Source organism: Oryctolagus cuniculus, chromosome 3 (assembly GCF_051225735.1).
Source record: "Oryctolagus cuniculus isolate XC-2025 breed Fujian yellow rabbit chromosome 3, ASM5122573v1, whole genome shotgun sequence".
In the NCBI taxonomy this organism is placed as follows: domain Eukaryota; kingdom Metazoa; phylum Chordata; class Mammalia; order Lagomorpha; family Leporidae; genus Oryctolagus; species Oryctolagus cuniculus.
The window spans coordinates 9201352-9215801 of NC_142869.1; the positions used below are offsets into that span (position 1 = coordinate 9201352).

At 49.9% G+C, this 14450-nt stretch overlaps 1 protein-coding gene across 1 annotated transcript in view; it reads left to right on the top strand.

The window, feature by feature from the left end:
* The window catches only part of DNER (delta/notch like EGF repeat containing), a 423033-nt gene that overhangs the window by 153473 nt on the left and 255110 nt on the right, over positions 1 to 14450 (top strand). The window contains exons 2-4 of the mRNA XM_008259280.4: positions 4531 to 4842; positions 8734 to 8828; positions 12434 to 12600. Coding sequence (XP_008257502.3) covers positions 4531 to 4842; positions 8734 to 8828; positions 12434 to 12600 — 574 coding nt within the window. The remainder of the gene's footprint in view (positions 1 to 4530; positions 4843 to 8733; positions 8829 to 12433; positions 12601 to 14450) is intronic.

A 14450-nucleotide genomic window follows, 5' to 3' on the forward strand; every position in this document is an offset into this window, starting at 1 on the left:
ATAAAATCTATGTATAAACATAGAAAAGCATTGCAGTAAATGGTGTGCAGATAGATAGAACTTTCAGTAAATATTTGTGACGACAGAATTTTGCATAAAAGCTAATTGTTTCATTTTATTATATATTTTGTTAGAGATGTAAACAAATTAAAAAAAAAAGAAACTAGTCCCAAGTGTCAGCGGGGATACTGACAGCTGCCGGTTAGTGAAACAACTAAGATACAAACCAAGAACAGGGTGAGGACTGGGAGGGGTGGGTGACTCCACTGCATTGCCTCCCGTGACTGCTTCTGCGTGTGCCACCTCACACCAGGCACTGCTCTGAATCCCTTCGGGAATCTCTAGGATCCACAGCTTCGTTTTCCGCGTTGTCCTCTCTCCCTTACTGAGGGTTGAGCGACAAGGCCTTCCTGGTCCATCATCCTTCATTCCACGCACGTGGCAGTGTGTGCCTCTCGTCTCTAAGGCCCCGAGAGCTGCCCTCGTGGTACTGCTGGGTATCACCATGCCTTCCTTCCAACTCTTGAGTCTCTTACCTGGTGGTACTGGCTCCTGTATACGGCCAGTTGGGGCGTTGCCGTGGGCACCTGCCCTTGGTCACCCAGCTCTGCCTACCAGCACCTCTGATGCTTCCTGTGGTGGCTTGCAGAGACAGGCTCTGAGGACAGAGAAAGGTGACTTGGTTCACTGTGTTGTGAGCCACTTTGCCCTCTGGCAGGCCTGTCCTCTTCTTGTCTTTGTCAAGGTAAAGGCTGCCAATCATTCAGGTTCTGCCTCACCTCTCCCCTTTTAAAGCAGATTTAAAGTTATTTTTAAGGACCCTGAAAACACAGGAGTTAGGATGCGTGGGCTCTCCCTTGATGTATGATCTCAACATTTGGGCTGGGACCTTGGGGAATTCTAAGTTTTACATGGCAGCTGCGTGTGTAGAACATCAGTGTCACTCACTCATCCATTCATTCGTTCATGTGTTCAGTCATTTGTTCAGCAAATGTTTATTCAGCACTAGCCATGCACGGGCCAGCACTGTTCTAGGGCTGGGGACACTCGCGGGAAAGACAGAAAAATAAATCTGACCTCGTGAGATAAATGTATTACATATAGATCTGCAGGATGTTGGAAGATGATGGATGTCTCAGAAGAGGTGAGGTAGGGGAAGAGGACTCAGCAGGGCTACCTGGTGGAGACGTTGCATTGTTACGTGGGGGAACTCAGGGACGCCCTCGTCAGAGGACTGTATTTGAGCAAGACTCAAAGGAGGCTCAGGAACAGCCCTGAGAAGTAAGGGCGTTGTAGACAGTGGGGACAGCCAGTGCAAGGGCCCTGAGGCAGGAGACTGCCTGGGGACCTGGGGAACAGTGAGAGCAGCATGTCTGGAGCCAAACAAGGGAGGACAGAGTAGGAGACAAACTCAGTCACCGGGTGAACGCTTCTAGGCCTCCCTGGAAGGTTTGAATAATGAACTGTCAGATGCTTGATGTGAGGCAGGCACACAGTAGGCGCTCAGTGAGCGGCAGGTAGTCCTAGTTGTTCTTAGTGCCTGTACTGGGTTCCCAGAGGCAGGCTCTGTGGGGGCGGGGTCTGCTTTGCGTTTGTAAGCATTGGACTGCCAGTCGTGGCCCAGCTCACTCAGGATTCGCTGACTATCCTTGCTCTCTTTCCTCTGATCTGAAAGAGCATTTGAGGTGATTGAACTGGCCTACATTTAGTCTCCACTGGCTTTCGGGCGTGGACAGAACTGTAGCCCTTAGCTTTTCTCCTCCGCAGGACGCTTTTAGCATCACGATGGTTCGCTAGCCGTGTTGAGGTGTGGGCAGAGCTCGGGGCTGGAAGTCAGAGGTGGCATGGTCCTGGCCTCCATTTGTGATGGGTCCCTCAGGGCCTCTGCCCTTCTGTTTTCCAGTGGGGTTTGGGATCAGAAGAATCCTCTGATTTCAGGGTTGTGGTGAGGACAGAGGAGCTACTCCATGGCAAGATTCTTGGACCACTACGGGGAAGCTGTAGTTGCATGCCGGGGGTCCTCACTGTGTGCAGGGTGGGTCTGTGCGCTTGGGAGGGCTTCTCCGAAGTTCTGCTCCACACATCTGTTAAGGGCCTGATTGTTGTCAGCAGGTGGCAAAGGTGAGGCCTCGTGGGTTACCAGATAGGTAGTCTTTGCCTGGTAGTGTCGATCTCTAAGCTGCACAATGGAGACTTGGCCTTCCAGAATTACTTTTTATACTAATGTCTTGCAATATACATGTAGTTTTGCTTTTTTTATGCATGTATTAAAATTCCCATTTGTGTGACTAAGTAAATCTCAGATATTTAAAAACTTTATTTCAGAACCACGTCTTTAAATGCCCCCTTTGTTCCGGCTAATTAAATTCTTTCTTCTTGTCAAATAACTCCTGAGGTGACACCCATTCCACAGGGCCTTCCTAAAAATAGCCCAGGATCCAGATAACATCGTGACTAAACAAGCAGTTTGCAGCTCTCTCCCACATCACGTGTTGCTTTCCAACTACCAGTCTGCAGATCTCCATCGCTTTCCATGGGAGTCGTTTGAAGTCCCCCCCCCCCCCCATGGACCCTGTGTTTCTCAGTGTGCCAGGGGTGGAGCCACAGACATAGCAGGTGCCCTCCCTGCATTCTGGGAGCTCACAGTTGTATGCAGTTGTATGGCAGAAGAAAGAAAGGTGGGCTGGCTCCGCGGCTCACTAGGCTAATCCTCCGCCTTGCGGTGCCGGCACACTGGGTTCTAGTCCCGGTTGGGGCGCCGGATTCTGTCCCGGTTGCCCCTCATCCAGGCCAGCTCTCTGCTGTGGCCAGGGAGTGCAGTGGAGGATGGCCCAAGTGCTTGGGCCCTGCACCCCATGGGAGACCGGGATAAGTACCTGGCTCCTGCCATCGGATCAGTGCGGTGCGCCGGCCGCGGCGGCCATTGGAGGGTGAACCAACAGCAAAAAGGAAGACCTTTCTCTCTGTCTCTCTCTCACTGTCCACTCTGCCTGTCAAAAAAAAAAAAAAAAAAAAAAAAAAAAAAAAAAAAAAAAAGGAAAGAAAGGGATCATTTTAAATTTCGTAGTGAGGGAAGATATCTCCAGGGAAATGACACTGGAGTAGAGAACTGAATGAAATGAGGTAGAGATTATGCAAAGCATTCCGCTCAGCTCAGCGGGGCCCAGCAGGTGCACAGGCCCCTAGGTGCGCGTGAACTAGGCAAAGGCAGGCGGCAGAAAGGGGTGAGGGTGAAAGGGAGGAGAGCGATTATCGCTAAGGAGAGGACCTCAGAGGACAGGAAGGGATTTGTTTGTCAGGATAGGAGGTTGGGTTTTACTTTGAGATGATAGATTATGAATATTTTAAATGATTGACACCTGCAATGGTCTCTTCAGAGACTAATCCATTGACTCTTATCTGAGATTCTGCGAAGGAATTGCCGAATGATGGCATAAAATTAATGTGGTATTTTTGGAACTTCATTTGATTCAATCCAAAATCTGTTATTCCTGACAGGGTTTGTTGGGAATTATTTGATGAGGGGAATTAGCAGAACGAGTAGCCATTTCGCCATGCAGAATTCTTTACATGTGTGTTTGTGTGTGAGAATTCATTTTAACAGCAGAACTTGAGGGTCCCATTTTCTCTGTCCTCTGTTTTCTACTGAATTCTATTTTCTGAAGAGCCCCAAGAGGCCAGGGGGTATAGCAGCCAGAGAGCTAAATTCCTTTTATCACAGAAACACATTATAATTGAATAAGCACTGGGAACATTTCCGAACCCTTGCTGTGCGGGGAGGAGCAGGTGATCTTTCCCCATTGCTTTGTGGCGTGTCTCCAAGTCCCAACAAATGGCCACTTAGAGGTCAGCAGAAAAGGGCCTCCTCAGCACAGGAACACAAGGCAGAGGACATCACACTCAGCTCTTACCTTCCGTGCCCGCGGGTCCCATTTCTTTGTAATCACCCTCCCAGATGATGAGATCAGTATTTCATGAGGTTCCGCTGAGGTCCCCTCCACACCCTGTCCCAGCAGTTGTCCTGCAAATGGACCACTTTGGAAGCCTTTCATTAAGTAGCATCACCAGGAAAAGGGTGATCTGGTAGGGACTGGGTCTCAGATGCATCGGACGGCCGTTTCTCCCGAGGAAACCCTGAAAGAGCCCAAGGAGATTCCAGTTCTGGTGCCTGGTATCACTTGTCACAACCCACAGCTGAACATGCCAAAAGTTGGCGTCTTCCTAACAAGCCTCAGTTTTAACCATTTTGGCCCTCGACGTTTCCTCTAAATGATAAGTCGTGAAATCAGCGTTACATAGGGTAGGGTTTGGGGAGGCTGATATGCACCACCTGTTTCCTTGTTGAATGCCTGTTATTTGTGGCAAGGTTAATGTGGGGATGACCCGGGGAAGTGCGCCCGGCATGGCTGCGCGTGGTTAGGAACCTGTGTTCTGTTAGAGCAGCAGCTCTGAGGCACGGAGCTGATCTCCCAGCGATGGCACCACTTTCCTTATGAGGGAATAATTGACCCATTTATGGTCTCGTTTCAGCTTGTTGCAGATCCTTGTGCCAGCAACCCTTGTCACCATGGCAACTGCAGCAGCAGCGGCGGCGGCAGCGGCAGTGATGGTTACCTCTGCATTTGCACTGAAGGCTATGAAGGTCGCCACTGTGAGCAGGTGCAGCCCAGCCTCCCGGCTTCGGGCTGGACCGAGTCCACGGCACCCCGGCAGCTCCAGCCTGTCCCTGCTACCCAGGAGCCTGACGTAACCCTGCCCCGCTCTCAGGCCACCGTGACGCTGCCCACCTGGCAGCCAAAAACAGGCCAGAAAGTTGTGGAAATGAAATGGGATCAAGTGGAGGTGAGGACGTTGCGGCACATATATTTTTATGTAGGAACAGCCCTGGTAGTTCTACCATCAGCAATAAAACTGTCAGACCCGGGGCTGGTGTTGTGGTGCTGTGAGTTCGGCACCTGTTTGCAAAGCTGGCATTGCACATTGAAGTGCCTGTTCGAGTCCCGGCTTCCAGTTGAGCTCCCTGGGAAAGCAGCAGATGATGGCCCCTGCACCCACGCGGGAGGCTCAGATGGAGCTCCAGGCTCCTGGCTTTGGCCTGGCCTAGTTCTGGCTGTTGTAGCCATTTGAGAAGTAAACCAGCAGATGGAAGATCTCTCTTTCTCCCTCTCTCTCTCTCTGCTGCTTTGCCTTTCAAATAAATAAATATTTAAAAAAGTGAAACCTTTCTGTTACCCACTGAGCACAATGATGCACCTGCCTGCATTCCTGTCTGTACTTCTGTGTCCCCTGATGGTTTTGTGAGCATAAAAAGAGCAAATAAACAAATTCGCACATGAAATTACTTTCTGGAATGATAGCCGTGTGTGATCTTAGATTTGGGGGCAGACAGCTCAGTGTAGGGCCGTGTCAAGGGACATTATTCACTGTTGCCTGGGACATACTCCCTCCTCCAGTGTGCCTGGAAGTCCGAGATCAAGGCTGACCAGTGTGTGGGGACACTTGACGCTTGCTTCTTCATAGATGGTGCCTTTGCACTGTGGCCTCTCATGATGCAAGGGGCTCCGATCCCTGTGCATGGTCCAGGAACCTCCCAGAGGCCCCACCTCCTGATCTCATTACCTCAAGGGCAGGATTTTAACATGGGAATTCTGGGGAGAGCAGCTACAAGGGCGCATCATAAAGCTGGCGGAAAATGGAATTAAAAGATAAGTTTATTTTGGTGCAAAATTTCAAAACCCATGCATAAGTTTTTCATAAAACGGTTGTGGAAAATTCAAGCTATAAAAAATATTATGTGTGGATTTCAAGTTGCTTTTGTAGAAAATAAACTAACCCTTCAATTCCATTGTTCTGTGAGCTTTTCAAATACCCTTCCACATTCAGACGGTAGCAGAATGCTCGTATACCCAGCTATGTTGCTTTTGCTGTTGTTATTGTTCTGATTTTTTTTTTTTTTTGGTACCTTCTGGTTGCTTTAGTGGGATTTAGAAAAAAGGAGCTACCACTGATTTAAAAAAATATTTTGAGGATGCATTTAACAATGAAATCTCCAAGTTTTATTCATTTTGGCAATAGCAGTTCTGTTTGTTGACATTTGTTCCATGTCCCATTTGTCCATGTCATATTCTGAGAGTTTTTTTTGGAAGGCCTCTAGAAGTTGACATAAAACGTAGATATAGATTTGCCAGCCAGAGGAGTTGGGAACCAAAGCCACGCCCTGAGTTATGGCAACACTGACAGAGTGTCATTTTGTCTCATATCTTACTTTATATACCTGACCTCCATCTAGGCCTGTGGTGGCACGCTATTACAAGTAGCATATCTTCCATGACAGTCAAAACTGTATCTAGAAATTTCCCTGATTGCTATAAGAGGGGTAGATGGCATTTCTTCTTTTGTTTTCTTAAATAATTTGGCCAAGTTTTTGGTTGACCCACTTTCTTTTATTTCTTTTTTCTTTCCAGCCACACCAGTGTGTGATGGCTGCATTCAGACCGCGGAGCGGTTTGTAGCCTGCCTATAAAAACTGTGACGCTCGCGCTCTGATTTCAGACTTTTAACAAATGCTTTGAAGTTACGATTTAATACCTCTTGTCTGGGTGACTCACTTCTTGAATGTGAACTAGATTTGATTCCAGGTTTATCAAGGAAATGTCCTTTAAAGAAAATTTCTCTCTAACCAGCCATTTCAATCTATCTATCTAGGGTCATGGTCCCCTATGGTGGCTGCATGTGAAAATGAAATGCCCAGACTTTGTGTCAGGCATTATTTCTTTCTTAAAAGATTCTTTCATTTATCCATTGACTCATTCTTTTGAAAAGCAGAGCAACAAAGAGAGAGGGAGGGATGGATGGAGGGAGGGAGGAAGAGAGAAAGAGAGAGAGAGAAATCTTTTGTCCACTGGTTCTTTTTTTTTTTTTTTTTTTTTGACAGGCAGAGTTAGAGAGTGAGAGAGAGAGAGAGACAGAGAAAAAGGTCTTCCTTCCATTGGTTCACTCCCCAAATGGCCGCCACGGCTGGCGTGCTGCGCCGATCTGAAGCCAGGTGCCAGGCGCTTCCTCCTGGTCTCCCATGCGGGTGCAGGGCCCAAGCACTTGGGCCATCCTCCACTGCACTCCCGGTCACAGCAGAGAGCTGGACTGGAAGAGGAGCAACCGGGACAGAATCTGGCACCCCAACTGGACTAGAACCCGGGGTGCCAGCGCCGCAGGCGGAGGATTAGCCTAGTGAGCTGTGGAGTTCTTATCCTATATGACAGCAACAGATGGAGCCTGGAACTTCTGGGGGTGTGGTCAGTGGGTGGCAGGGGCCAAGACTTGGGCCATCCTTCTTCTGCTTTCCCAGGCCCATGAGCAGGGAGCTGGATGGGAAGTGGAGTGGCCAGGACTTATACTGGTGTTCCAATAGCATAGATGGAGTATTAATCCACTGTGCCACAATGCAGGCCCCAGCCTGCACTTGCCGCAGGAGAACCTGTGCTAATGTTTGGGCTTCCCCTTTTCATAAAGAGCTAGGTAGGCCTTGAAGGACTAAGGCTTATGTGACAGCTGTCAGTTACACACACGTTAACAGGCTGGGCTCACATCTTTGCAGATCAGTGGTGGGCTTTGTCCAGAGCGTTTGATGATGGGATGCTGTGGAAAATGTGCTGGGTGTGGCATGGCATGGCTGGGGACTTCTGTATTGCTTTCAATAGATTCCGCGAGGATGAATACTTTGACTCCTCCTTCCTTTTCACTGTGGAGGGTGAGGACTGTCATCATAGCGTGGGGAATAATGAATACATTGATCAGGAGCACTTCACTGGATGCGGCTCAAGGGTTCACAGCGTACTTTCTGATGAGCACAGCTCTGCGTCCTCAGTGGGGTTCCTCTGTCTATTGTGTTAATGCTTTTGGGCACATCTGTTAAAAGTGAAGATGCGCGGGGCCAGCACTGGGGCACAGTAGGTTAATCCTCTGCCTGCAGTGCCGGCATCCCCTGTGTGCACTGGTTCTAGTCCTGGCTGCTCCTTTTCCTATCCAGCTCTCTGCTATGGCCTAGGAAAACAGTGCTTGGGCCCCTGTACCTGCATGGGAGACCCATAAGAGACTCCTGGCTCCTGGCTTTGGATTGACCCAGCTCTGGCCATTGCAGCCATTTGGGGAATGAGCCAGTGGATGGAAGACCTTTCTGTCTCTTCCTCTTGTTGTCTGTAACTCTAGTTCTCAAATAAATAAATAAAATCTTAAAAAAAAAAAGTGAAGGTGCAGCCCACAGGGACAAGGAAGGGCAGCCTGCCAGCTCCCCAGACCCGTCCACACAGGAGGGGGTCATTCAGACCGTGCACACCTGTCTCTTGCAGGCAGGACGCCCCTGGCACTGTGTACCCGCTGTGTGTGAGCCTATCTGAACAGCTGCCTCCTGCTCTCTAAGCATCTAGAGCCTTGTTGACAGCAGACTGGGCGCAGAGCAGGGTCCCGTGATTGTGACAAGAGAGGAGGGAGCAGTGAGTGAGATCCTCCTTCCTTTCTGGAAACCTCCTGCTCATCAGTTTATCCCAGAAGTCTGTAGACTGTGCTCAGGAAAGCTGCAGTTTTGAACATCAAATGGCAAAGCTTGCATTTCCTCTGAGTTTGTGCAGTGTCACTCATCTCTCCCCTTCCGACCGAGACACTGCTGAAGGGTGGAGGGGCTGCAGCTCTTGGGGCTCTGCTTTATAACCCCACAACGGGTCTCTTTTCTTTTCCCAGGTGATCCCGGATGTTGCCTGTGGGAATGCCAGCTCCAACAGCTCGGCAGGTGGCCGCTTGGTATCCTTTGAAGTGCCACAGAACACCTCAGTGAAGTAAGAAGATTCTCATTGCACAACAAGATTGGGGTGGGGCTGGCATCGTAGGGCAGCAGGGCTGCTGCTTGCGCCCCATCCTAGAGTGCTGATTCGAGTCCTGGCAGCTCTGTTTCTGATCCAGCTCCCTGCCAATGCACCTGGGATGGCAGCAGAAGATGGCCCGAGTGCTTGGGCCCCTGCACCCACAGGGAGGCTTGGATGAAGTCCTAGGCTTCTGACTTCTGCCTGGTCTAGTCTCAGTCATCTCACAACCATTTGGAGAGTGCACCAGCAATTGGAAGATTTTCTCCCCAAACCCTGCCCCTGTGTGTCTCGGTCTCTCCCCTCCCCACAACCTTTCAAATCAATCATTCAATCAATCTATCTATCTTAAATGATATATATATGGAAACAAGATTAGGGTGGGGAGCATGTTTTGCCTATCAGTTAATATGCCACTTGGGACATCTGCATCCCATATAGGAGTGGCTGGGTTTAAGTCTCAACTTTGCTTCCAATTCCGGCTTCCTATTAATATGCACCATGGAAGGCAGAATGAGATGACTCAAGTCCTTGGGTCCCTGCTGCCCATGTGGGAGATCCAGATGGATTTCCTAGCTCCTTACTTCAGTCTTGGGCTGTTGCAGGTATTTGTGGAATGAACCATTGGATGGGAGCTCGCTCTCTCTCTGCCTCTCAAATAAATACAGAAGAATTAAAAAACATAGATTGATGCCATGACCCAGGTGCCAGGTGGTCCCAGTTACTGTGTAACTCGTCTGTCTTTGGCCAGTCCAGTGAGCATCATGAAAGGCTCCACCTGTAGTTGTGGACCCTGTCTTACCAAAGCTGGAGGAGGCTACGTCAGAACAGGGCGTTGTGATGAGACCCTGCAGGATATGTGGAGTTGACGTAGGACTGGATGAATCCAGAGTGCGGCAAGAAGTCCTGAGGCCTTTGATAAGAGCTAGAAGCCTCAGTCCCAAACTTTTTTTGCTTCCCAAATTATCAGCCTCTTGAGATTTTAATTGTCCATTGGCTAAACTCATGCATAATTTAAAATCCACTATTGCAGTCTTCTCTTTCAAAGCAAGCAACCCAGAGAGAAGAGTGTTTAAATTAAGCTCTTTCAAATTACAGACGGTCCATTGTCACTCTTGAGCATGGGGATGAGGCAAGAGGAAGCCGCACTGACTGAGCGAGCGCCTGCTGGGTGCTTCCTGTGGGGCTCAGAGAAGTCTGCAGCCTTGCAGGAGCACACGGCTGGGAAGAGGGTGTGCAGACAGACAGCCTCTGTCGCCTGCCCTTGGCCTCTGTGCCACCCGTTGTCACCTCCCTGCACCACCCATGCATTCTTTTTTTTTTTTTTTTTTTTTTTTTTGACAGGCAGAGTGGACAGTGAGAGAGAGAGAGACAGAGAGAAAGGTCTTCCTTTTCCGTTGGTTCACCCCCCAATGGCCGCTCTGGCCGGCGCTGTGCTGATCTGAAGCCAGGAGCCAGGTGCTTCTCCTGGTCTCCCATGCAGGTGCAGGGCCCAAGCACTTGGGCCATCCTCCACTGCCTTCCCCTGCCACAGCAGAGAGCTGTACTGGAAAAGGAGCAACCGGGACAGACTCCGGCACCCCAACCGGGACTAGAACCCGGGGTGCCGGTGCCGCAGGCGGAGGATTAGTCTAGTGAGCCATGGCGCCGGCCCAACACCCATGAATTCTTGTGGGTGTCTGCTGTCTAGTTTTTGGGGATTTTAGATCAGGGCACATGGGGCTCTGGCTGACCAGTATGATATAGGGCCAGTGGGCTGCACAGACGTTTTGCCCATCTTGCCTCCTAAGCAATGGAGTCCCTGAAAATGTCTGCAAGAGGAACAGAGTTCTTACCCCTGCATTGCCGTTCCCCCAGCCTTGAGGTCTGGGCTACTGGAGCAACGTCCCCCGCGGGAGTGAGGTGGCATCCGAGGGAGGCTGCTTTGAGCTCCACCAGCAGGGGGACCCCAGAGCTCAGTGTTTCATTGCTCTTCCTCCCGCGGGAGGCCCGGGTCCAGAGCTGGCTCTGGGGAAGTGGGAACAGGAGCCCTGGTTTCCTGTCCTTTTACAAAGTCACCTCTCGGCCCTTTCTTGTCAGGAGGGCCTCCTCTAAAGCCTTTCTCTGTGGTTCTGGTCTTTTCAAGGCATTCTTTTCTGTGTTCCCCACAGCCTCACAGGCTGCAGAACTGCACGGAAATAGCAGAGCCTGGCCAGGCTGAGTACGACTCAGACGGCCTCAGCGCCCCGGACTCATGGTGGAGGCTGGTGGTGCCTTCTCCTTCACTCATGGAGGCAGAAACCCAGCTGTCGGGGGCACAGCTGTGAAGGAGCAGTGGCTGGAGTGCGGTGGGAAGCGGTCAGGAGCCTTTGAGAAGAAGTAACGGGAGGACACAGTTCTCAGGTGGAGAAGGAGGGCACAGAGCATGGGAGCTAGGAAAGAAGTGGCTAGGGGAGAGCTGGCAGGTCCTCGTTGCCCCAGTGTGGGTGTAGGATGGAGGTGCAGGAGTCCAGGCTGAGATGGGGGCTGAGACGGGTTGGGTAGGCCTCCTGCCGCGTCTCACTCTCTGCATTTGATCTTGAAAGTCACAGAGGATACCTGAGCATGGGGGGCGGTGGGAAGGGATACGTTTCTGCTGACTCAGTTCATGTTGGGTGGGGTTATAGATTTATAAGACATCAAAGCAAGCTTTATTTATTTTTATTTATTTATATTTACTTATTTTCGTTCAATCTGAAAGGCAGAGAGAGAAAGAGCCAATGAAGGTATGCATTAGTGCATGCCAGTGATCTTCCATTCATTAGTTCACTTTCCAGATGCCAGGCTAGGCCAGAGCTAGCAGCGGGGGCCCGTGTACTTGAACCTCATCTGCTGCTGGCTGTCAGGATGTGCATTAGTAGGAAGCTGAATCAGAAGTCCTGGAGGCAGAACTCCAGTTCAGGCTGGGGGTGTCCCAAGTGACATCTTAACCATTCTGTCAAATACCTGTCCCAAGATTCTTTTTTTTTTTTTAATTGAAAAGCAGAGCTGCAGAGAGAGAGAGAGAGAGAGAGAGAGAGAGAGAGCTCCCATCCATTGGTTCACAACCCAAATACCTGTAGTAGTTGGGCCTGGGCCAGTCTAAAGCCAGGAACTCATCTGTGGGTAGTACGAACCCAGTTATTTGAGACTTTGCCTGCTGCCTCCCAGGGTGCACCTCAGAAGGGATGTAGAACTGGAAGCAGAGCTGGGGCTCAAACCCAGACACTGATGTGAGCATCCCAACTTGCATCGTGACACACTTCCCCTGAACTCTTTTTGTATGGTGTGGAAGGATTTATCTTTAAAAACTCCAGTGTATTTTTTATTGGTCATTGGAAGTGTTACCCAAAGGTGAGTTTCGGGTTGTCGTTTTCTGGTGTGTGTTGAATCAGTGGGAGACAGACATTTCCAACAAGCACGGGCAACCTTGAGTGCACACCGCTAACGTGGACACTGTTTATAAGATCTTTTTTTCAACTTCCTGAGACTTCTGTGGATGTACACATTGTCTTGATTTGTGAGTTGGATGGAGGTTCTGAGATGAACTTTTCTGAATGCGGCTTCCCATCACCCCGTTTCAGAATTCGGCAAGATGCCTCCACCTCCCTGATTCTGCTGTGGAAGGTCACGGCCACAGGATTCCAGCAGTGCTCGCTCATCGACGGGCGCAGCGTGACCCCCCTGCAGGCCCCGGGGGGCCTGGTTCTTCTGGAAGACATGCTCACCTTGGGGCACAACCACTTCATCGGTGAGTCACGGGGATCTCAACACCACCTCCCGTCGGCCCTGCCTTGGGCTGGTGTTTAGAGACAGCAGATGGAGAGTGTTGTCCAGATGAGCTGAATTCTAGCCGTCAGTACTACTACCTCCATTTGGGGTCAGAGTTTACTTACAATTAAGAAAGCTTTCCAAGATAAGATTCCCAACGCAGCTGAAAGTGGAAGAAGCATGCACTGTGAAATCCAGACTTTGAATCCCAGCTCTGGCCAAAGTGATGTTTATTGACACTGAGTGTTCTGAATCTTGTTAACGATTTATTTATTTATTTGAAAGGCCGAGTCTCTCTCTCTCTCTCTCTCTCTCTCTCTCTCTCACACACACACACACACACAGGCAGAGAGAGAGAGAGAGAGAAACAGAGAGAGACAGGGAGAGACACAGAGAGATCTTCCTTCCGCTGGTTCACTCCCCAGATGGTCCTCACAATTGGGGCTGGGCCAGGTTGAAGCCAGGAACCCCGAGCTCCATCTGGGCCTCCCGCATGGATGGCAGGGGCCCATGTTCTTGAACCATCTTCTGGAGCCTTCGCAGGTGCCTTAGTGGGGCGCTGGATCAGAAGCTAAGCAGCCAGGACACAAACCAGTGGTCCGGTGTGGGATCCAGCCTTGCAGTGGTGGCTTAACCTGCTGCTCCAAAACACTGGCCCTGAACCTTGATTTTGTTTGTGACTCTTTCTCCTGCTTTCTGCAGGAATTGTGGGAGCTGCACGGTGGTCTTTCATGAAAACCTTTGCTTCCCTTGATTTCTGCTTAACTTAGGGCACAGCACCCTGCAGGTGATTTAGCACTGCGGAGCTTAGGATACCTGGGAGGATCGTGGCTCTCTTTGGGGCCCCTCCCCCCATGCATAAATTCCAATTTTTTTACCCTTTCTTGAACTTGCCTCTGTAATTTAACAGTTTCTAAACCACCCCATGTCTAATTAGCTGTCTTCAGATTCTTCTTTCCAGGAGTAGAAATGGTGTTCAGAAAGTGAGACCCCAGATGTTCTGTCTCCCAGCCCCTTCCTCTGGCTCCTACCAAGGGCTATGCTTGGACAAGCCCCAGAGAGCCCTCGTTTACCTGGTTCTACATTCTGACTGCATCCTGCCCATCACGTTCACTCCTCACCTGGGATGCAGGACTTTCGGGTTTGGAACTTGCAATTCTCATCCCTTGGTGTGCTGTTATCTTCAGCTACTTTAGGAGAGCTTGTTCCATGTTGCACCCTCAACTCAGAGAAACAAACTCAAGTGCAGCCTCCAGCCATCCCAGTCCAATGCACCCAAGCTGTGTCCTGACTCTGCCTTTAGTACTTTCTCTTGTCTGGTCATAGATTCCTACTACTCTCACCTGCAGGATGATGGGTGTGCACTAGCACCCGTCTCCCAGCGGTTCTTGGGCGGATTTAATAAGATAATGAAGATGAAAGCACAAGTTACCAATGTTAGAGATTATCCTAGGGCACTTTAAAAATATTTATTTGAAAGGCAGAGTTAGAAAGAAAGGGAGAGACAGAGCTCTTCCATTGGCTGGTTCACTCCCCAAATGGCCACAATAACCAGTACTGGGCCAGGCTGAAGTCAGGAGCCTGGACATCTTTTTGCTGCTCTCCCAGGCCATTAGCAGAGAGATGGATCAAAAATGGAACATTCAGGGCACAAACCAGCACCCATATTGATCCCAGCACCACAGACAGCTGCTCAGCCTGCTATGCCACAACACTGGTCCTTGACACTGATCTTTTTCGTGAGATACTAGTTTGCGAAATAATTGAATTAGTTTGCTAAATCATTGAAAAAATAGATTTAGACTTTTATTTTTAAAAATATTTCTTATT